Here is a 22,789-nt window from a genome sequence, read left to right as displayed (position 1 = left end):
AGGTTAAACAGCATAACACAGCCATCACTCTCCAGATTGTATTAGGCACCAGAGGAGAAAAATAAAGGAGGAAAAAAAAATATAAATTTACATCAACAGAAAAAGCCTCCAATCCTGTCTGAAATCCAGGAGCAGAAAACCAGACTATTCAGCTTCAGTACTTCACAGGGTACTTCCCTACATTTTTTCAGATGTACAGCATTGCCCTACATTTTGGTTTTACAATTTTAATCTTGAAATACCTCCTGTGCTTTTCTGCAAAAATGAGCGTAACCACTTTTCTCTCCGCCTGCAGACCCATCAGGATCATGACCTTTCAAAGAGATTCCAGCCCATTAACAGTGAACACGTGGCTGAGGCTGGTTTGTAGCCAACTGGAATGTTGCAAGACAGAGAGGTAGCAAGTAGCACCTACATTCTAGCCATCTCCTCATTCCACTCCAGATACATTTAAGGCTGATGGGGAGTCCTGCACCCTGATCCTAAAAAATGGTAACAAACATTTTTACCTAGCCTCATTTCTGCCTCCTGTTGCCACACAAGCACTAGAATATCTTCCCATACACGCCTCCAATCTTGCTTCCAGATCTGCTGGGTCTTGTACCTCAATACTCTGCAGAATAAGGTCCATTTGCAACATCATCAACTCAAAAAAAGCTGAAAAAAAGCAACTCACTGCTAAGTCAACCTCCTGCCCCAAAACTCCACCATTTCTGTCTTCAGCTTTGTGTGCTAGAAGACTCTTAAGGAGCTTTTTCACTACATTTACTTCATTTATCTCACAGTTCTAATTGCAAAGCACCTATCCCCCATGCAGAAAGTACTCTGATAGCATTTCCATCAAAAATTGGAAGCAGCCATTCTGCAGTACTCATAAGGAAAACCTCTCCTAGCTCAGCTATACAGGTCTGACCCTGTGCCTCCCTCTCCAAAGAGCAGTCCCTAATTGCATGCGTCATGATTTCAAACTCACTACTCTTACACATCCTGAATAGCACTTTACTCCATCAGACTAACTGCTAAAAGCATGACTTCTCACTGGGAATAAAGCTACTGCAACCTCCTGCTCTTGAGCTGAGGTCATCCCAGGCTGGCGTTGCTCCCATCAAGGACGTTGATATCTGCCCACACTGAGATGGTGGTGATTTCACCTTTGCTTTCCTCATTTTCCCTAATGGATCTCACCAAGATCCTTCTCAGAGGGGTCAACAGTGCCAGAGGTGAACACCATTAAAATATTTGTGACAGGCTCATAGTCTGTCCTGCTAATATCTTTTTCTGCTCCATCACAGAAATGTTACGTTACATATATATATAAAACATAGGCTTGCAGTTATACACAGTGAAATAAATTATGCTGTTTATAGACAGCAGTGTCAGATTGAAATAGGACAGACAACTGGAACACACTTGGAACCAAAGTGTGATTCAAGTGCTCACCACAATCCCTGGGTGTCTGGCACGTGTGAGCTCAAACATGTGTGTGTGTGTGTGTGTGTGTGTGTGTGTGTGTGTGTGTGTGTGTGCATGTGTGTTTGTGGTTCAGGTTTTGTTTTAAACATATCTTCTTTTACTAAACATTAAATTATTTCCCAAGAAATAAAAAGCTATGTACATGGTAATTATCTACAGTAGGCCTTGGGCATCCTGGCTATTCACATGCACGGGGTTTGGGCTGCATTCATAAACTCAGGAATGCTCCTTCCTGGCTCGTGGTGCTGTCCCCTCCAGCCACTCTACAGTCCAAGGAACACTGACATGTGTGTTTGCTCTGATTTTGGTTTTTTCTTTCTCAGAAGTCAACAGTGCCAGAGGCTGACCAAAATTAAAGCAATTAAAAGAGGCAAGATCCTGCAAAAAAGCAGAGACATGCATGTCACTGGAAAGTGCACGTTGCAGAGCCTCGTCCAACAACCCAGCCTGAGCCCTCTGGCCGAATGAAGTAGCTGATTTACAACTTATTTGGAAAGGGACTGAAAAGGGGTAATTTACCTACAACATGTTGCCTAAGGTACTAGACCTATCTGTTGGATTTGAATACTTAATTCCCATTCTGCATTTAACAGGAGGCTGGTATTCAGATCCTATTGCACACTTGACTTAATCTTTGCTTTTTCTTTCTAATCTGATGAAGAATATGAAGAATGTCTGATATTTATGAATGCAGCCCTGGTAAACAGAAAAAGCCCACCCCATCCCCTCCCAAATTATAATAATGACATATAACTCTTTCTTTTTTCATAATAATAATAATAATAACAATAATAATTACAAATAAAAAGTCAGAAATGTTGTAGACCAAGTGGATTCTCAGTATTAAACACTAGTGCAGTTGGGGATTTCCTTTGTGCTTTCACTGTTGGCAATTGTTGAGATGCTTCCTGTGGAGGAGAAAATGAAGAACAAAATCAGTTCAGTGGCTTCAACAGTTTGGTCTATATTACTTCTCACTCCTTCTTAGAATTTGTTTGTGTAAGTGTAAAGACAAAATAGGTTCTTAGAAGCAACACATCCTTTTATATATTTACAATAAGCATAGAGCATGCAGAAAACCTGTTACTCATTAAGGTAAACTGGTTAAACTTTTAGGAACATACTTATAATAATAGCACACCAATAGTATAAGCTTGGTTCATCTGATTCTTCTGAGTGTTCAGGGAATTTGGGACCCCTCCACAGGAGAGCACATGTGTGAGCCACAGCCCTTACTAACTCCTATATAACCATTGATCTTTCCAGCTTCCTACTCTGGTCACGTAACATGGTGAGAAAAGCTTAAGAACTGTAAGAAAACCTCCCAGTTGCCATGTTGCAGAGCAGTATTTTTTCCCTTAACTCAGTGCCTCAGGCTCTGCTTGTACCTGGGGCTGCATCTCCTAACATCCCAGTGACCAACATCCTCACCCAGACTGTGAAACAAGCTCCAGCCAAGGGCTGTCTCTCACCCATCACTCGTGTGTCCAGTTCTTTGTCCATCAGCTCCTCAGGGTCTGTGAACTCACTCAAAGTGATTTTGGGGGCATTTTCGCTTTGGCTAACAGAGCCAATCATTTCCTGCTCCTTGTCATGCTGAACTTGGGCATAGATGTTAATCCAAGGGATTTTCCTGCACAGGAAAGGGAAATGAGAAGTTGTATTTTGTAACACAAGGATCCCTTGAATGTCACTGGTTAATCAGACCAGTTAAACTGAGAACAATCCCACAAATGCAGCATTGGCAGTCAGGCAAAGTATCAGCTCTCAGAATGGTGAAAGCACCACAATGATGTTCAGCTCTGACAGTGCTGGTAGCATCCACTAATTCCAATACCAGTCTAAAGCTGACCCAGATCTTAGGCCAAAGCTTTTCTATCCTGTGCCCAAAGGCTCCTCCAGCTGTAAACCTAGGTGGTGAGGTCCTGCTCTTTGAAATGAGAGGTTGTGTGCACAGTGGACACCGTGCTCCCAGCTCAGAGAGCAGCAATCAGATAAGTACAGTCAGCTGCAATTGCCAGCTCATTATTTATTGCATGATTAGCAGTGCATTGGAAACCAAAAGTAAAAATCAATTTGGGCACTACTATTAACTGAGCAAAGAATTGCTAGGCTTGTTTCCATTGACAGACCCACACTGACTCAGTAGTAATTGACACATCAGAAAAAGTTATAGAGTTGGTCCTGCCTCAGAGTACAGAAAGGACTTGGACCTCATAACATCCACTTAAAGTCTATTTGTTGCCATTTCATTGCAAAACCACTTTGTCACGTTACAGATCATACAAGTTTGCAGGCACTTATTTTCCCCTGATGCTCGAGAAGCCAAGAAAGTGAAGGAATTGTTTCTTCTTCCTTCTTTTGAGAGAAGTTAAGTTGGGTTGCTGGAACAATATCCTTGAGAGTCAATCAATTAGCTGTATGGTTATAAAGGCCTGGGCAGATAATTAGATAGTAATCCCTGGAGGAACACAAGTTTAAAATGAGAGAACTGAAAAGTAATGTGTTAAGCACGGTGGAGGGTTACAAAGATTATCTGTGTGTAGTTGTCTGTTGGAAGGGGACTGAGAGTTTTTTCAATGCACTCGAAAGGACTTCGTGCTATGCAGTCCACACTGCTAAAACAAGGAAAAATCTGAGAAATTTTTCAGTTTCTTAAAGCACACAGGAGAGAGAATGATGCATTCAAAATGCCCTCTCTTTATGCTAACCTGTCTGCTGTTGGATATGGCAGAGACTAAAAGCAGTGGAAATTGCCTCAGTTCTCATGGATTCAATAGATCAATGCTGATTTCACACTTCCAGTGAAGTTCTGGCCTTAAACAATTTGTTTGAGAGAAGCAAGAGGGAGCATAGTTGGAACACAGATGGAAAAAGCTGTAGCTTCCCAGTTTGTAGGAACTACTCATGTCTAGAATTTTTTTAATTTTATTTTTATCAACATTCAGACTCAGCCTATGCTTCTAATACAATATTTTACCACTGGGCAGGATCTGGCAACAAAGAACATTTAACACAGTAAATACTGTACTGAATGCAAATTTCCTCCTAAGGAGCTCCATCTGCCTAAAATATATTCTCATAAGGCAGCCTGTCAGCAAACAGTCCATTCTAATCCCATATTTTGTTCCATAGCTTGTAGCAGCAAACTGCCACAGGCCACCACAGGTCCTGCCTGCTGCTTGGAAGCAAAAGGTTTATATTAACAGCTGGCAAAGAAAATCTCAGCACAGATTCCCAAAGGCATTTTGATGCTTACCAGAAATCTTTCTGGCTTTGAGCCTCCCTCCCTTCACAAAATCACACCTGCTCCTCTGCAAGACTGAAGTATGCACTTGTGACATACAATTTAGACACTCTTGCACTGAGGCAGTTGGCCAAATCAATAGAGACTGTGGGTAGACATCCACTGTGTGATTTCTGATACAGTCTGCTTTGTGTAGCTCAGTACTCAGTGAGTACACAGCATTCCTATTTCTGGTCTGTGGTTTAAATAAAACTGCTGAAGAAGGTCACAGCTTGATTTCTGAGCTCTTGGTGAGCTTTCAGAGCATCAGGTTTGTGGTGAAAGAGAAATAGATGGTCTGTCTATATATGAGGAATAAGAAACTATACTGGCCTAAGCCTTAGGCCAGAATAAGTCACTGTACATCTGCAATCCAGGCACTGCTCTGTCTGTAAAACACCCAGTGTCTTCTTCCAACCCCCAACCTTTCTCAACTTACCTCTTGAATTTGTAGATCAAAAAAACAGCCAAGCCTACAAACACCACAGACAGCAACATCAGCATCGCCGAGCTGCTATGACCTGTGCTGGAATCAACCAGGGGTGCTGCAGGAGGAAAGACAGAGCATTACATTTACAAGATATTATTAGGAAACACAAAACTATCACACAGTTGAGCTCAACCCTGTCTGTGTCACATCTGCTTCATCACTACTGCATGGTGCTTGCTGTTTTCAGCAAGACCAACCACTAGAAAAGAAGTTGATGCCCCTGTCCTTTGAAAGCCAAGTGCAGTCTGACATCTGGTGAAAAGCCACAGCAAGTCATGCTTAGCTGAATGCCTGATCACCCCTGTGTTAACAGTCTGGGCTGTTTCTATTCATGCTTTTTCAGGGATAGGAGTGGAACTGAAATCCTGAGGTGTGGCTTAATGTATGTCTATTCCCCTTTTGAGAAGCTACCTCAGAGTATCCATGAGCAGTATGACTCCCATGTTCCAAGGGCATGTGTCTGACTCACGAGTGACAGGGATCTGGCTGGTGAGAAGCTTCAAGATCCATCATTATATTGGACTTTACAGACTTTTTAATTGAGTCATTTTTCATAATGTGGAGGAGCCCAAAGTAGTAATCCTGGAGCCAAGCACACACAATATGATAATATTTTGGGGATCTGATGCAAATCTGAGTAGATTATCTTTGACATTTTGGGTGGACTAAACAAACTGTACATGGTTTATTCAGCTATTCCCACAGCTCATCAGAGCAGACCACCTTGATGGCCTGAGCACTGTGCTGAGATTCAAGAGCATGATAAGATGTCTCTAATGATGTGCAAAGGATTATAATTAGCAGCTGAGCGATTCTCACTCTGCATAACTATTTGGTTTTTGGCTTTTTGCTCTTCTCTCTTCTGTCACCCTGAAGATGAGAACAAAGTCTGTCCCAATAGAGCCACTTATGGTTTCCATTGCCAAATTTTCACACTGAAAAGTCTGATCCTGCCAGTGTTCTGCTTCTGCAAGTTTACTGATTCTTTTATGGAAAAAAACTAAGTTTCATTTCACCTGAGCCAAATTATTATGGGAATGGTCTCGAAACAAATGCAGCACCTCCACGGGGGGCTGTGCAAGAATAGCTGAGAAGAGTTGAGTACTGTAAGCTAAATCCACACTTTGCAGTGTTTTACTAGAACAAACCCAGATTCTTACCCTGAAAACTGTAGGTATTTGGATCTTATTCCCATTTTTCATATTAACTAATTCCACCCTACTCCTATTAATGTCTGGGTCTCATCTCCAAACAACAGTCAGAGAGTGAAGGCAAAAAGGCATTACCTGTAGGATCACAAGCCTTGAATTAGCCCAACTCCTGGCTCTCTGAGAGTCCCATGTAAACTGAAGCTGAAGTGTACTATCCTGGGACATGAACCCAAACCTTTTGGAGGGGCTAACAGCAATGTGACATGCACAAGATACCACATTACAGATAATTGCAAGGGCAGGCATAAAAAACAAGTGTAAAAATAAATCCATCATCTCCTCTGTAGTCATCACTGGCCCAGCAGTAGCTGAGAGTTTCACACTAGGCTGGCCAAAATTCTCAGTGGTAGCTGAGAGCTTCACACTCAGCTGGCTTAAAGCAAACAGGGTGATGAAGCTTAAAGCAGCTGTTCATTGCTCTGTGAAAATGGAGATAGGTAGCTTTGAAATTTAAATAAATTCTAATTTGTACAAGTCAATATTCAGGCACATTTTCCCTGTAAGAGGCCTAGATCTACTTTTCCCCTATAAAGCTTCTTGGCTAGTCATAACATTAACAAGCCCCTTGCTATAAGGATTTGACCCCAAATCCATGAAAGTTGGCAATATTCCAAGTGAATTGCACAGGTGCCCAATGAGACCTTAATAGAACATCATTCACCTGATTTTCTAAAGCACTTGAAAAACATCAATGCACTGGTTAATTAAGCCATAGGGAGCTCTTAAGAAGTACTTTTAATACTTGTACAAACTGGTGCATGAAAATGCCACTGCTGGATTCTGTTTTTAACACTCTGTTTCTACCAGAGTCAATGTCTCAATACAATCATAGAACCATAGAAAGTTAGGGGTTGGAAGGGACCTTGAAAGATCACCCAGTGCAACCCCCCCTGCCAGAGCAGGGTCACCTACAGCAGGTCACACAGGAACATGTCCAGGTGGGCTTTGAATTCTCCAGGGAAGGAGTCAGTCTCAGGGATCCCAGTAGCACCTAACAAACTGTGAGTGCACTGATGTAGACTGATTCTCCTGAAACTGCCTGAAGCCTCAAGAGAACCACAGCTATGTATTTGACACCCCACTCACCTAATGTTAACTGAGTAACATACACAATGACTTCAACACCAGGCTTCAGCTCAAACTGGACCAGGTTCTGGTTGAGAGCACTAAAAACAACTTCTACCACCTGATGAAATAATAAGAGACAGAGGCAGTTACTGTATAGAAGCTCTGAAGAACATTCAGGAATATGTAGTCTATGAATGGTGACCAAAAAGCCTTTCAAACCTTCCAACTACAATGCATCTCTTCTGCACACTCATCACCATAAATTTAAGAGGCCATCTTTGTCAGGTTCCTAGGGCAAATGTGCAACTTAGAAGGGACTGCCTTTGCTCATTGGGTGACAAGAGCTTCTCCAGTATTCAGCAGTCCTCTGCATTACTTAATGTTTGATCACAGAAGAGTTACTCCTCCAGAAGTTAGAGATGGGCTCACATATAGCTTGCACACAGTAAAAATGATGCAAACCAAACATTAGCTAGAGCTAAGCAGCCTTGTGCTGCACTTCACTCCTTTGCCTTTATAGATCTGATTTAATCACTTGGCAATTCTAGCATGAAGGCTTCAGCAGACTTGTGCTGCTGTTCCTAGCTCTTCCCTTGCCTGCATATCACAGTTGCTATTCATCACTGTAATTACCTATTTATCTAAATGGATGGATATTGTAACTTCCAAATATAGTCTGCACACACCATTCACTGCTGCAGACAAAAGAGGTCTTGTGCCAGTGATACAAGAGATGAAAAGCCTCATTTATTTTTAGTAAACTTCAGTGTATTCTCTTGCTACTTTGGCCTCTGTCTATTGGCATTCCTCTAGAGAACAGTACATATTCAAGGTTCCTTTGGCCATAACTACTGTTATAAGGACACACTACTGATTGAGGAAGAACCAGTGCTGGTAGATTGTGACATATCTCAATGAGGTATTAGAAAAGTCTGGTTTTCCTCTGAAAATAATTTTCTTTAATGCCACAAACTATACTGCCACAGTTACAGATGCATCCAGTTCCATCGCACTTATTTTAAGTCATTTCCAACACTGCACAGTAGTATGGTAGGAATTAATGTTCCATGAATCCTTCTTTCCTTACTTGCTCCAGATCAGCCTCACTGCTTTTCCTCCTCTCTGTTGTGTTTTTGTGGGGCAGTATGAAGAGTTCAGCAGAAGTAGGCAGCCCAGGAAAAACAGCCACCAAGATCTGTTCATCAGGGATACCAGTCACCTAAAAGAGAAGCAAAAAGGCCATCACTAGCTGTTATTCTGCTACTGATGTTTCCATTCATTACAGGAAATTTTGATCCCATCAAAATATTTGCCAGTTCCACTGTAGGGATTGTGGCCCAAAGAGGTGTTCTGCCCACTTGGATGGTCAGAAAGAGAGGTTTTGATGGTGATTCACTCCATTTCTAAATGTAAATTTAGGCTTGACAACAGCCTTGGACCCAAAGATCTCAACACAAAGTCCACCATGTCTCCAGATCTAAATTCATCATACAGCCCTTCTTGCTACACAGGGGTCACCCAAAGTCAGATCCAGAGAGTCTGGCTCAGAGCAGCCACTGGCATGCAACTAACAGGGACATATGAAGAAAACTGCCTGCAATCACCCACTCACCTTCTCATATCAGGTTATGGGGGTCCATATATGTCATATACAAATTAATAAAAGTCTCCGTTGGGATTTTTTACTCCTGGGGCTGATTGGGAAGGCTGTACTAGGAGGTGCTCAGTCTGCTGAACCAAGAGTCAGTTCCACACCTGACTCTCACAGCTGCCTTCATCATCATCTGCCCACTGAGACAACTGCTCTCTCTCCACAGCCCCAAGCTGTGCATCCTCAGCAGAGCAGGAAGCCTTTCTTCCCTCAGAAACTCTCTGCTATATGAGGGTAAACCCACTAGATCCCTGGTCCTACCCCAGCTCGAGCTCCTTGGCCTCATTCCTTTACTGAAATCTCTCAGTGGGGCTGCCCATTCCTGGTGCTCTGTCCCAGAAGCACAGTCAACAGGCTGCAACCAAATAGTCACAAAAGGATGTACAAACAAGCACTTCTACATGATCTCTACTGTTGTCTGTAACTGTTCATACTTACAGCCCAATGAATTTTTTTTTTTTCTGTAAGCTTGACTCTGAACACAGTAAAACAACAACACAAATAAATTTAGTGTTTTCTCGGGATGGGAAACTCTTATAAACTGTGAATTTTGAGTGGGCTGCAGATGAGAAAAGCTGATGGTACTTTCCCTGTAAAAATAATTAGCCTCCATTTCTAAGAACAGCTGTAGATGTACCAACAAAAAGCAAGATACAGCTTTGTCTGAATGTAAAAAAATACAAAAGTGTTGCTCAAATCTATCTCCTAATTCTCCCTGGCTATTTGATATAATAAATTATTCTGTCCCCTTTCCTCCAAGAATATGACTGCTGAATATTTACATATTCTAATTAATCCCAAAGGAAGATTCAGTATCTTCCACCCACAGAAGTCTCTCTCATTGCCCTGTATTTTAAAAGCAAGTTTATCTTCCCTCTGAACCCTCATTTTTGCATCAGCTGGAAAGGGAACAGAGCTTTATAATGACCACCAGTTGCTACTCTTAGCTGCATTAGAAGACTGAGTATCAGGAAGGGGTAAAAATATCTTCCTCAATGCCTGACTTCTGGGATGGAGTGGATAAGCTGTTTAACAGCACACAGGAACACTACCCAAATATTGAGAACAGTAGATGCTGTAATAGCAATTTGGCAAATAAGAATCATAATGATATTATTACAATCTAGAATTTTTAAAGTCCTCAGGGATATTAGAAGCTAAAAAGTACCACAGAATCATTAATAAAAGTAATTATAATATTTCCACAAAATTCCCAGTACAGATTGCCTCTGTAAAAAGATCTAGCATATCAAGAAGCTTTTCATTGATTTAAAATTATAGCTTCATTACTGCTGTCCTTTGTCATTCTTTTAAGCCCTCATGTTGAAGAAGTGCATGTTTTAGCAGCCTGGTCTATGCTGGCTCAGATGAGGGAACAGATGCTCACCTGTGCTAGAGCTCTCTTGATGACTTTGCCAATGTCTTTTCTCCACTCAGGGATGTCAGGGTTATGGTAGTCCAAGTTGGGAGAAAATGACAGGAGCTGGGACTGGAAATATTCTGGAATAGAAAAACAGTGTATATGAGAAGATTAAAGGAGAAGTGTTCAGGATACAGCCAAAGGTGCAGAAGACAACAGGAAAACCATTATTAAACTATCTTAAAGCAAGGAAGAGAGAAAAGGCTGAAGAAGAAAGACTGACTAACAGTAAGCAGTACAGAAAGCTTAGGAGGAAGTAAGTCTTATAAAGGTTCATATAAAGGACATTTTGTCCTAATGACAACAGTGCCTTTTCCCAGAAGAAATGGAAGCAAGAATGAATGAGGTGAGAGGATTCCTTCCCTTCATTCCTTCCCCAGCCTCTGAGCTTTGTAATTTTGCCACTCAACTTCATCAGATTCTGCCTACAAGGAAGCTGACCAGTAAACAACGTGGCATCTGGATGAAACTCAAAGGTCTGTGCAACTGCACACATTGTACTCTGCAGATCAAACACTATAAGTAATGTTTTCAAAAGCAGGTATTATCTGTTTGCTCTCCTGGAGGGAAGCCACGAGTGGTTAATACCCCAACAAATCAGAATCCAGTGGTGCTAATGACTGGATAATCAAATAATGGCTATTCATTAAACACTCTGAAATTACTTCCTAATTAACTGATTACAAGGAGGAAGAAAAACTTCCTAGACTTCAAATACAGAAAAATTTGAATTTTTCTCCAATTCTCCCTTCTGGTGTCACCCATGGTGAATCCATATTAAAGCTGTGCACAATGGTTTTGAGACAATGGGAGGCACAGGTCCAGGATGGGAATCTTTTGCACAATCTGTTCTTTTTTTTTTTCAGATGGTGCAGTTATTTAAAATAAACAAGCACCAAAGAGAGCAGGGAAGTTCTTGAGTTCTGAAGGCTTAACACAGAGCCTGATATATAAGGTAGTTGACTTTTGAACCCTCAGTATCATGTCCAATTTATTTATTTATGAGTAAATTCTGCTCTTTTAATCAAAATTTGAGAAAACCCTGAGTAAATCTAACTAACTGAATAAATCACTAGCACCAGAAAGCCAGGCTTCCCGCCTGCAGCCACAAGGACTGAACACAAGCCACAGGTTGGGATACAAATGCAGCAGAGCACAGCTTGTAAAGCTGTCACTTGTTTTAGTCAGACTTGAACTGATCACCAGCCTGTGGGTCTACAAGAACTCCTTCCCCAGACCAGGTCAGGCTGCAGTATGGCACTCTATAGGACTACTTGGACATTCCAACTGATCAATTTCTCTTTGTGAAAAAAAGCCCAAAGCTTTGGATCTTTTAAAATGAATGGCAGCATTTCTTAGAAGGTGTTTAAAAACAGAGAGTGAGGACCACTCTATGGGACTTACTGGAACCAAAATCAAGATCACCTGTGGGAACGCCTCTCAGCTATGCTTGGTTCACATTTATTCCAGAAACTTGTAGAAAGATTCAAGTTTCCCAGAAGTAAACACTGCATTTTGCAGCAGTCGAAATGACCAAGTGGAGAGTTACTTACATTTGCTAACAGGGGGGTTGAGTAATAATAAATCATATTAACAAATTATTAAAACCCATTGAATTTCACAGCCAGGCAATCAATAAACCCCTATTTATCTGGTTGTGTAGTCTGAGTGTGCAGCTTTCCAGTCACCAGCAGGACATTCATTTATATTTAATTACTGAAACAAGCACACGTAGTTCAACTACACAGTGCAACCCATATTGTTTGAAGCCCAGGTCTCTCAATAAAACTTGCTATCCAAAGAAAAGCTTTCCCCTAAATCACAGAGTCATAGAATCATAGGAAATTAGGGGCTGGAAGGGGCCTTGAAAGATCACCCAGTGCAACCCCCCCATGCCAGAGCAGGGTCACCTACAGCAGGTCACACAGGAACATGTCCAGGTGGGCTTTGAATGTCCCCAGGGAAGGAGACTCCACAACCTCCCTGGGCAGCCTGTGCCAGTGCTCTGTCACCCTCAGAGTGGAAAAGTCCTCCTTATATCTATACAGACTGCCTACGCTCCAGTTTATAACCATTGGCCCTTCTTCCTTTGTCAGTCACCCCTGAGAAAAGCTTGACTCCTTCCTCCTGGCACTCACCCCTTACGTATTTATAAACATTGATGAGGTCACCCCTCATTCTCCTCTTCTCCAAGCTGAAGAGCCCCAGCTCCCTCAGCCTTTCCTCATCAGGGAGATGTTCCACCCCCTTCATCATCTTGGTCGCTCTGCTCTGGACTCTCAAGCAGTTCCCTGTCCTTCTGGAACTGAGGGGCCCAGAACTGGACACAATATTCCAGATGTGGCCTCACAAGGGCAAAGCAGAGGGGGAGGGGAACCTCTCTTGACCTACTTTGCCACCCCCCTTCTGATGCACCCCAGGATGCCATTGGCCTTCTTGGTCACAAGGGCACATTGCTGGCTCATGGGCATCCTTCCATCCACCAGCACCCCCAGGTCCCTTTCACTTCTGCTGCTCTCCAACTGCTCAATCCCCAACCTATAATGGTACCTGGGGTTGTTCTTTCCCAGATTCAAGATTACACTTGCAAATGCTGGATGCCAGTAACTGGATAAGGGAAATGAAGAATAGCCCCATGTAGAAATCTGTTACTAGAGAAATCTCCAAGTTCTGGCTAAAACTGCTGAGAGAACCTTTCCACTCAGCCTTTAACACTCCCCAAACAGGGTAAGTTCTGTGGTTTGCCAAATGTGGTTTGTCCATGCAGACATGGCAACAACAAACCAAATGTTACCCCCAGAGAAGTCCAGTGGGCACGCTCAGACCTCCAGCTCTGGCATGGAAGGTGGGCAGAGTTAACAAAAAAGTCACTTCTGTCCCCTGCTTTTCAGACCCCTCCTACTTTATATAGTCACAGTATAAAGAGAAACACCAGCTGCATTCAGGTCACCTTAATGATGGTCACCTTAATCTTCCCACAGTCAAGAAGGCAGTCTGGCTACAGTTCTAAGAGATTTTTTTCTTTAGGGAGTTCCCAGTCAGGGTACACAGACAGGTCAGTCAGCAAAGCTTCCTACAGCACTGAGCTTACAACTCTGGCCAGCTGCCCCATCTAATTCACTTCTCTTTGTGATCATGAACATCCGAGCTACTTTGCATTGAATAGTCAGAGGTTCCTCCAGGCACTAGGGAGTTCATTTTGGGTTAGCAGTGACTGTTCTTCACTTCTAGATACTCCCCAAGATCTGACTGCAAGAGGCCAAAGGTACCATGCACTGCGATCTCCTTGGTGTCTTGGATGAGGGTGTTGCCTGCAGAAACCTGCACAGTGACAGTGTTCATCCCCTCCATGGTGAAGACGTATGAGATGCTGCTCTCCAAGGTGATGAGGGGCTGCAAGAGGTAAACACAGAGGGAAATTTCAAAATCAGGATGAGACTAACTCAGGATCACAACATGCACCTGACCAATCCACCTTGACATCCTTCCTCCATTATACAGGAATGGTGCTGCAAATGTGGCCCAAACACCACCCAGTGAGAAGTGCCACTCTGGTGAATGTTTCTTTCACTTAAGTAAATGTTTACTGAATTCACTGAATTTCAGCCCATTATGCTCTGGATACCTCAGTAGGGCACAGTCAAAACTATCACTGGAGGATGCAGTGCTGTGCATGCACACAGCTCTGCATCAGCTCTGCAAAATGCAGGGTTCAGCTCAAGCCAGCATTTGAATATAAACCAAAAATGCAGGTGCCTCTTCAAACAATCCATATTGTTCAGATTCAGGACCAGCTCTTTCTCTTACAAACACAAATCCATCTCACTGCAGCCCTGCTCAGGGCAGAATGAGGACATCCAGCATTGCCCTGTCCTCACTGCAAGCCTGTAAGCCAGCTCCACCCATAAGCTGGCAAACCATGCTATAAAAAGGCTGAAAGCATGGCATAATACCAGCTGAGCCTCCTGTCTGAATGGGGCTGAGTGGTTTCCAGAGGAAAGCTGACCTGCATTTAGCCACCTCAGAGCCCTGGCAGAGAAAGCTGGCTTTATCTGCACATTCTAAAATTCTGTCTTTGACAGCACCACAGCTCTCCTCTTTGCACAGGAACCTCTCACACTGATACACATCTAGATGAGAAAACTACACCATTTTCAGGAAAAGAGATTTGCATATTGAAAATCAAAGGTATAGCCCTCTCAGTGCCATTGATCTGTAGACAAATCTCTTGGTTTAGGTTAAAACATTAAAATTGAAATAGTGATACTACCTTCCATTGCAAAAGCACTTAGAGGTCTAAGAGCACAGATAAACCCAATACACCATTGCTTTTGGTCTTTCACCATGCTGCCAGTTTATTTACAGAGGAAAGCCCCCCAAAATTGATCTTCCATCTCCCACACTTCATGCCATCTGACTGCCAATTTGCTTGTGGTTCACAACAGTGGCTATATATGATATTTTCATAGCCAAATCAAAATTACCACTGGCATGCACCAGGCTGGAAAACGCATTTCCCTCCATGCAGAACGGCCATCTTTCTTCTACCACCTCACCCATGAACTGAAAAAGCATTTGGGAAAAAAAAATAAAGTATATTCCATCAAAGGAGACTCACAGAGCAAGTGAGCAAAAGTCCCAGCCTGTGCTAGCCCTGGAGGCCCAGCTGCCATATCATTAGACATGCACACATTCTGGACAAGCAGAAAGGGCCTCTATCAAACTGCATGATATTAGCAATCCTCCTGGAGGTTACAGGTTATGATTCTGTGCACAGAAAGATAAGAGGAACCAATCTGGCCTCCAAAATTACTTTTTTTTTCTTTTTGTATGTGTATATGCTGGACATTCTATTATGTTGGATGATTTCACCTCCATCATGAAGTTTCCAGCCAACTCCTTAATTTTAATTTAAGTACCAAGACCTGGAAACTAATTCTAAATTAAATCAAGTAGTTTAAGGTTCATTTGCTCAAACCTATTAGACAGCTGCACACATTTATTAAACTGGACCTGTGATAATCCAAGCAAACTGGCCTTTGGGTATACTGCAAAAAATCAGCACAGCAGAAATACAGTACAATGGTTCCAGCAGGGTGGGGAGGGCAGCAGAACATCAACCAGGTCACTTGAGTCTGAGACAACATTGTCCTGGTCAGCAGCACAGAGAGTACCTCAGTGAGACTGCTCTGTGACACAGGACAACCCTGGTACTGCCTGCAATGCCTACAGGCTGGAAAGGAAAAGGAGCTGCAATCCCTCAGCATGGAACCAGAATGTATCCCCTAACAATGTCAGCAACTATGCACCTTGTTACACACCTCATCCTGAACTTCACACACAAGTCAGTGTCCCCATCTACCACCTGTACTAAAAGCCCAAGAGTGGGCAGAGAGAGGGATCTGACATGTACATTAAACATCCCAGAAGGAATTTTGATGCGATGCAGATGTTGAGTTGAATAAAAAAAAAAAGTGGCTTCTACTGTTGCGTCTATATCCTTTGCAGAGTTAAAACTGAAGTATATCTCATGAGGTGGCTGGACATAATGCTTTTGCAAGGAATGAATGCTCTGGGTCTTTGATTTGGCTGCAGGTAAGTGGCACCATCTTTACTAATTCACATCTCAATATATTCCAACAACATGTACAATCACTCCATGATGATAATCAGGATCAGCTGCTCCCTATACAGCTATGTCCAAAGTCCACACCTCAAACACATCTGTATCTGTATTCTGCTGCCTACAGGACTGAAATTTAAGCTAGAAGATAAAACAGGCAACAGATAATAATTACAACCCAGATGCAAGCACCGTGAGAGCTGCATGGAAATCTTCAGCAAACACCACTGTTTGCTCTACCTTTTCAAGATTACTTTCTATTACAAGGTATCTGTTTTAAGGCCCTATTCACTATTAACTTCTATCCTAAGGACAAAAGCAATGGCAGTACAACTGGGTATACAGGAGGGCTTAAGCAGATGATCAAGTTACCAGCACCTGGATGTTCTCAGGTGTATTTTAATGGCTGTGTGAGCACTGAACCAAAAACATCTGAACTGTAATGTGATTTTGCATCCATCTCTTTCAGTGCAGCATAAACTATGTGAAATTGCCTGCTACTTGTCATGGACCTGATGTATGTATGTATGTAGGAGGCTGCTAAAGCCCAGCTAGGGCACAGCAGTTTGCCAAGTTATAGTAAGTAGGTTTCATTCCTGAGTTCTTCCAGTGCCTCAGTGACATTTCCACAAAAGAAGGTGAGTTCTTACAGTGAGCTTCCTAACTTGATGTAAAAATCCCATTAGACACAGCATTTAGTGGGTTTTTTTGTTTGGTTGGTTTTTTTCTCCTGCAACTGTTGGTAGCTAGGGTAAGAGGTTAAAACACAAACAGCTTTGTCAAAAGGAAACAAAACACTTGCATGCCTGCTATTTTTAATCTCATGTTCCATATTTCATGTAAAATCCCTGGGCTTTTTCCTCCTGTGATCCCACCTGCAATTGTGATTCAATAATGCAGACAATGATGTGACTTCAAACTGATTTTTGTAACTTACAGGATCTTACATTGCTAAATTATCAGCTGTACATTTCACAACTGGAGCCCAGTGCCTGGGTGTCAGCTGTCTCACTCATAAAGCCTGCAATAAAAAGTAGCTAATAAGCAATCCTTCTCTCTCTGTTTGAAAGCATGACATCAACTTGTAGTTTCACTTACTTGAATTATTGGTAAAAAGCTCTTTATAATATTTTTTTGCCAATCATTTGAAAATTCACTACAAAGAAATCTCATCTTTGTCTCCAACATATCTAAGACTATAAACATGGACATGCTATGTCATGGACAGACAAACAATTCATTGAGAGTCTAGCTTAAAATTCTAGATACAACTGGTTATTTGAACACCAAAAGCTTTAAAGTATTGTGCTGGAATCCAGCATTACATACTGCATACTTGAACATAATGGAAAACTCTGTGGTTACTTAAAACCAGCAGTTTTTAAACACTGGGCTGAAAGCCAGTGTTATCCCATGTATAGTGGTAAATAATTCAGCTAAGTTGCAAGTGAATGCTGGTAATAACAGTGGTCTTCAAAGTTCAGTAGTGCTGATAACAACCAGATCTTAAAACGCAATGACTTAGAAGAACAACACGAGAGAGGAAGAAATAAAACCACAAAGGTTGAACTTAACATTATGATGACCCTATTTAGATAAAGAAAAAGTGAAAACATAAAACAAGCATAGGCACAAATTTTTTATCAGTACTGAGGGAGTTCCCTGTCTGATGCAACAAGGTAAGGAAATAAAAAAGAACCAAAGGGCAGCTGTACCTTGGTGCTGTTACCAAACCACCAGAAGTAGGTAAGGGTGCCTGCCTGGATGGGCCAAACTACTGCAGTGATGTTGACATCCTTATTTCTGATGGCAACAAAAGGGACACTCAAATGGACATGCTCCACTGGACCTGTGGGAAGAGAGAGTTCATTATCAGATGCTTTGAGTTAAATCCTCCCTGCACAGCTGAGAACAGCAAGGATCTTTCCTTTAAATAAATCAAGTGTCTCATGTCAGCAGTGAGATTCTATTACAGCAATACAGGACTATTACAGCAGTCAATAGGCAAAAGAAAAGATACAAGATTAATAAATATAGACTCTTTTTTTTTTCCTCACTCTTAATTCAAGGAGAGCTAGAAAAGCACATTTTCCTAATTGCTGATTTCAGACAGTGTCAACACTGTGTTTAGAAGAATTTTTTTAATACAGTTTGAGGAAGAACAATAAGCTAGCTTTGTACTGGATAGGGCAAGCTGCTATTGAAAGATTGAGGGACAGGACATGAGAGAAAGGTATTTTTAAAAAAATATATCCACCACCAAAATGATTTAAATATGATTATATATTAGGCATTTATGAGTTGACTATATACTCCCTGACAGTTCTTTAGAAGGCATCCAAAAGAAATTTCATGAATTTGGAAATACTTTATATATTTTTGACTTTGGGCTGACCTTCAGAAGCCCTTGGGGAGTCAGTTACCATTAGCAAAAAGGCAGGAACTACTTGTGCATTGGCACATCAGAGCATTCAGCAGTCAGAAGAACTTGTTTCTGAAAGACTTGAAAAATAACACTGTACCAGTGCAAATTTGTGTCCAATAAATGTAAATGTCTAGAATGAGTCCAGTGCATGAAGCTCAGAATTAAGAAACCAGCTTCTCTCCAGATAAAAACGTGTGCAAAAAATCCTGAGGCTTTGTTGTTTAGTTTAAGTTTTTACTATCTCCATTGTTTTCCTTCTTGTTTAATATTTTGTTCTTACTGGTACTTAATTTCAGCTGGTAACTGCAGATCAGACAGTGTTACCAAATCTTTCCTGGAGGGTACTATTTAAATCACAGAAAACTGACAGACTGTATCTGTGAGAAGGAAAGGATGAAATAAGAAAGAAGCGAGATATTTGTGGTTTGTTTAGGTTTGTTTTTTTGTTTCATTATGGCTTGGTTTTTTAATGAGATTAATTCTGGAAAGTAGAATTTTTGCTGATTTTATCTGAGACAATTTTCTTGTGTTACCTCTCAGCTTTTCAAGCATGAAATGGGGACATTAATCACTTCTCTACTCACTTGGACTGCAAGGATTGTGGAGAGCAAAACCTGTTCTTTAGATACCAGATCACGCAACTCCAGGCACAAAGGGACACAGCTCTTGTTTTTGGCCCCTAAGAATTTGTTTGGGGTTTTTTTTCCCCCTTCCAAAGGGGAAATCATCTAGCAGCAAGTCACTCCTTTAATCTGCCTTCAGCAAATAGTCAGGGGTCCCAAGAATAGCAGGTTCCCCTAAATATTTTGTGCCAAAGCATGTAAGAGGAAAACCACCAGTATCTTCAGTTAAATAAAAATGAAGGGATGCTTGACAGCAGAGTTTAGAAAGGTGAAGAGTTGACTGACCACTGCTAAAGCTGCCGAGTAGAAAAGTACTGTTCCTTGAGGCCAAGGATCTTCTTTCTCCTTTTTTTTTTCAGCACAGAATTCCAGCACCAGACAGGTGGTATAATAAGGGTGATTTATATAGCAGGCATTTTTTTTTCCTCTACATTTGAACTTCAAGGTCAAACCTTCTTATTGACTACTACATCCAAATATATTAAAAGTCTAGAGTTGAGGTATTTTATTTCAGTATTAGCATGAATGTAAATGCTTGAAACTATTTCCCTAGAGATCATGATAATAAGCTGGCCTCCTAAGAATGCTATAAAATTCAAAGCAGAGATCTGATCTGAGAGGCTGAGAAAGAGGATAAAGTAGTAGAACCAGGCCAAGCAACTGCCCCTTTGTTGCATTCTGCTCTAAAATCCTCATCATGAAAATGCAGTTCCTACAAGAAAAGTCAGATAATCCATACAAAACTGTCTGTTATTACGAGGTAACCATCACTTTTGTCAGCTAATGGCCCAAGGTGAAGAAAAAAAACATTTAATGCTCTAATAACAGGTTGTTAAATGCAGCCATGATTGACTTTGAGGGAATTATGAGCATAATAAAAGCTTCAAGGAACATTTATTCCTCCACACAGGGAGCTTGAAATTAAAAAGAAGCAATAAGTTCCTGAGCTTTGGAAAATTCTGGTGTGCTACCTTCCAGAAGAAAAGCTCATGTAAAAGATAAACAGGCCAGATGATGTTCTGACAGGCTAAAGGGAATGACAGCCATGTGTGTGAACACCACTGGGATAAAACCACTGAGGTACATGAGAACATAGATGGAGCTCTTTGCTCAGGAGATCTATGTCCTGAGAGCAGGACAAAGAACTGGGATCATCCTGGTCTCATTCTCTGTTCAAAGTCTCCTGCTCACTCCCATGGCTTTGAGAAAGCCATCTGGAGACTCTCTCTATATTTGAGTCTGCTCATTTGCTAAGTGGAGAGATACTGATCAATCAAACAGGAGGGAAAAGTCAGAGATGCACATCAAACATAAAATATGAAGTAACACACTAGTTGTCAATGCATTGATATCCCAGAAAGTATTCTCAGCTTTTGGTTTTGTTTTGGTTTTGTTTTATTTAATAAGCTCTGTAATCTCCCAAATTCTGAATAACTGACCCAAAGTTCAGTAGGTTAATCTCAGCTTGGATTTAGAAGTACAGTGGAAACAAACAGTTTGACTTTGTTTCATACTCTGTTTAGTCTCTGATGCTGTCAGAAAATTTGAGAAATATTTTCAAACTTTTTTCTGTACATGTGAGGACTGCAAATACACTTGTTTTAAAAGAAGCTTCCCTTCATCTTCATTCAATAAAATTTACTTAAGACAGAAGAATGTCTAGAAGTCCAAGCCTTTGGAGGAGAACAAACTGCATAGGTAGGTGGGTCTGCATGTATTCTTAGGCCCCACTAAAGTTGCAGGGATTTTATGTGAGGTTAGTTTTTTCACCCAAGGAATCCAGCAGCTGGAATTACTTACAGACCACATGAAGGAAGAGGACAGCAGTGTCAGAGCCCAGGCTGTTCTCTGCATATGCTGTCACCTGAAAGATTCCAGCACTCTTATACACATGCCGAATGCCATCCTCAACAGGGCTGAAATTAGCATAGGATACTGCAATGCCATCTCCAAAATCAAGCTGAATGTTTGTCCTCTGCAGATCTCCCTGCAACAGAGAAGGTTGTATTAGGAAACAGGGCTGATAAGAGTGATTTATATTACCCTCCATCCCATTTCACAGCTTCGTTTCATTAACACGGACACAAATTTGTAACTTTATCAAAAAAGCCTACCCTTGTTCTATCAGTCTACAAAGGGATCAGACTCAGATCAACACCAGGTAATTATACACAAACAATGCTTAGAATAGCCAAACACTTTTACCTGCAAAGAGATGTTAACCACTCATCTTGGGTTTAGAGATTTTGGGAGGGCAGAGTGCCAGGCATACATATATTAAGCAGGCCATATTTGAATCATCAAATGCAACACACGGATGAGGATTCTGTGTCACTGAATGGCCAGGGCTTTGCACAGCTTTTTGTTGAGAGGGTGGTGTCACAGAAGTACCTCCATCAGTGGCACTGAGATGGGAACCAACATACTGATGGTAGACTGGATGGTAACTGGAGAGAAATTTCTAAATGCACATGGGAACATCAGGGACACACTGCAGACAGGACAATAGAATCATAGAATGTCGGGCTGGAAGGGACCTCAAGGATCATCTGGTCCAACCAGAGACTTAAAACATTCCAAAGTGGGGGAATCTACCTGAAGTGGTTCTCCAAGATATTCCAAAGAAACAAAACCTAGCCACTGAGGTGCTGTAAGTCTAGACTAAGGTTTCCAAGCTTCCTGTATAGTCAGTGGAAGTCAGCAAGAGAACAAGACATCCCATCCTAGCAGAACTGAGACAGGTGACATGAATCATCAGCAAATTTCCACCCCTGCACCATGATGATGGAGAGGCTAGATGACTAGTTCCAGTTAAACATATAACTTCAGGACAGCTGAATTCATATAGGTTGTGTCCCACATTAAGGACTGACAGCTTTTGCCTGATGTCAGTCAACACAGAGATAGGACCTAGATACACAGGAGAATGAAGTAGATGACAAGAAAATCCCTTCTAGGATTACTGTCAATGATAGCTATTAAATGATGGAGGGAACAACAGACAAGAGATTCCAGCATTGCAGGTATTGTCTAGAGGCAGCAGCTGCACTGTTTTAATTTAAATCATGCTTTAAACCACTGTAGTTGAACTCTAGAAGAGTCTGTTAATTCAGTGTCTTGAAGCCTTACTTTACACTTGTCCCCAGTTGCCTAAAAGTAACACAATACAAGGCTAATTTAAATAGAGCTAAAGCCCACTGCAGTGATTTCATTAAACTGAAATAAAACTACCCCTCAGATTAAATCTCAGAAGCTTTCTGCATATATGTATGATGTATTGGCCCAGGTAATTTCCTTTCATGAAAAGTCTCCATTGTATTCAGTATGGGTGAAGAAGATAACAAAGATACCAGTCCAAATCACAGTTGTCTTGCATTTCTAAAGCCAGCAAAATTATCAGTCATTCTGCATTTCTTTGTCTATTGTCATTGCAACTCACATATTCTGAATTACCACTGTGAATGATACTGCTAAAGCTAAATCTAGGTCTGTAAATTCTGAGAAATTTATTTTTACGTT

The 22,789-nt window shown here is 41.5% G+C and overlaps 1 protein-coding gene and 1 long non-coding RNA gene across 2 annotated transcripts in view; one reads left to right on the top strand and one right to left on the bottom strand.

Moving 5' to 3' along the window:
- LOC139798541 (uncharacterized) overlaps positions 1 to 22,789 on the top strand; it is a 215,021-nt gene that overhangs the window by 98,779 nt on the left and 93,453 nt on the right. The window lies entirely within an intron of this gene.
- SORCS3 (sortilin related VPS10 domain containing receptor 3) overlaps positions 1,298 to 22,789 on the bottom strand; it is a 278,055-nt gene continuing 256,563 nt past the window's right edge. The window contains exons 19-27 of the mRNA XM_071749349.1: positions 21,071 to 21,257; positions 17,938 to 18,071; positions 13,869 to 13,992; positions 10,567 to 10,679; positions 8,616 to 8,747; positions 7,547 to 7,646; positions 5,199 to 5,304; positions 2,946 to 3,106; positions 1,298 to 2,381 (exon numbers count right to left, since the gene is read on the bottom strand). Of these exons, the coding sequence (XP_071605450.1) occupies positions 2,317 to 2,381; positions 2,946 to 3,106; positions 5,199 to 5,304; positions 7,547 to 7,646; positions 8,616 to 8,747; positions 10,567 to 10,679; positions 13,869 to 13,992; positions 17,938 to 18,071; positions 21,071 to 21,257 (1,122 nt within the window). The 3' untranslated portion in view covers positions 1,298 to 2,316. The remainder of the gene's footprint in view (positions 2,382 to 2,945; positions 3,107 to 5,198; positions 5,305 to 7,546; positions 7,647 to 8,615; positions 8,748 to 10,566; positions 10,680 to 13,868; positions 13,993 to 17,937; positions 18,072 to 21,070; positions 21,258 to 22,789) is intronic.

The sequence above is a fragment of the Heliangelus exortis genome, chromosome 7 (assembly GCF_036169615.1).
Source record: "Heliangelus exortis chromosome 7, bHelExo1.hap1, whole genome shotgun sequence".
Lineage (NCBI taxonomy): Eukaryota > Metazoa > Chordata > Aves > Apodiformes > Trochilidae > Heliangelus > Heliangelus exortis.
Note: the sequence above shows the minus strand (reverse complement) of the source record. Positions and strands in the feature narration are given on the sequence as shown.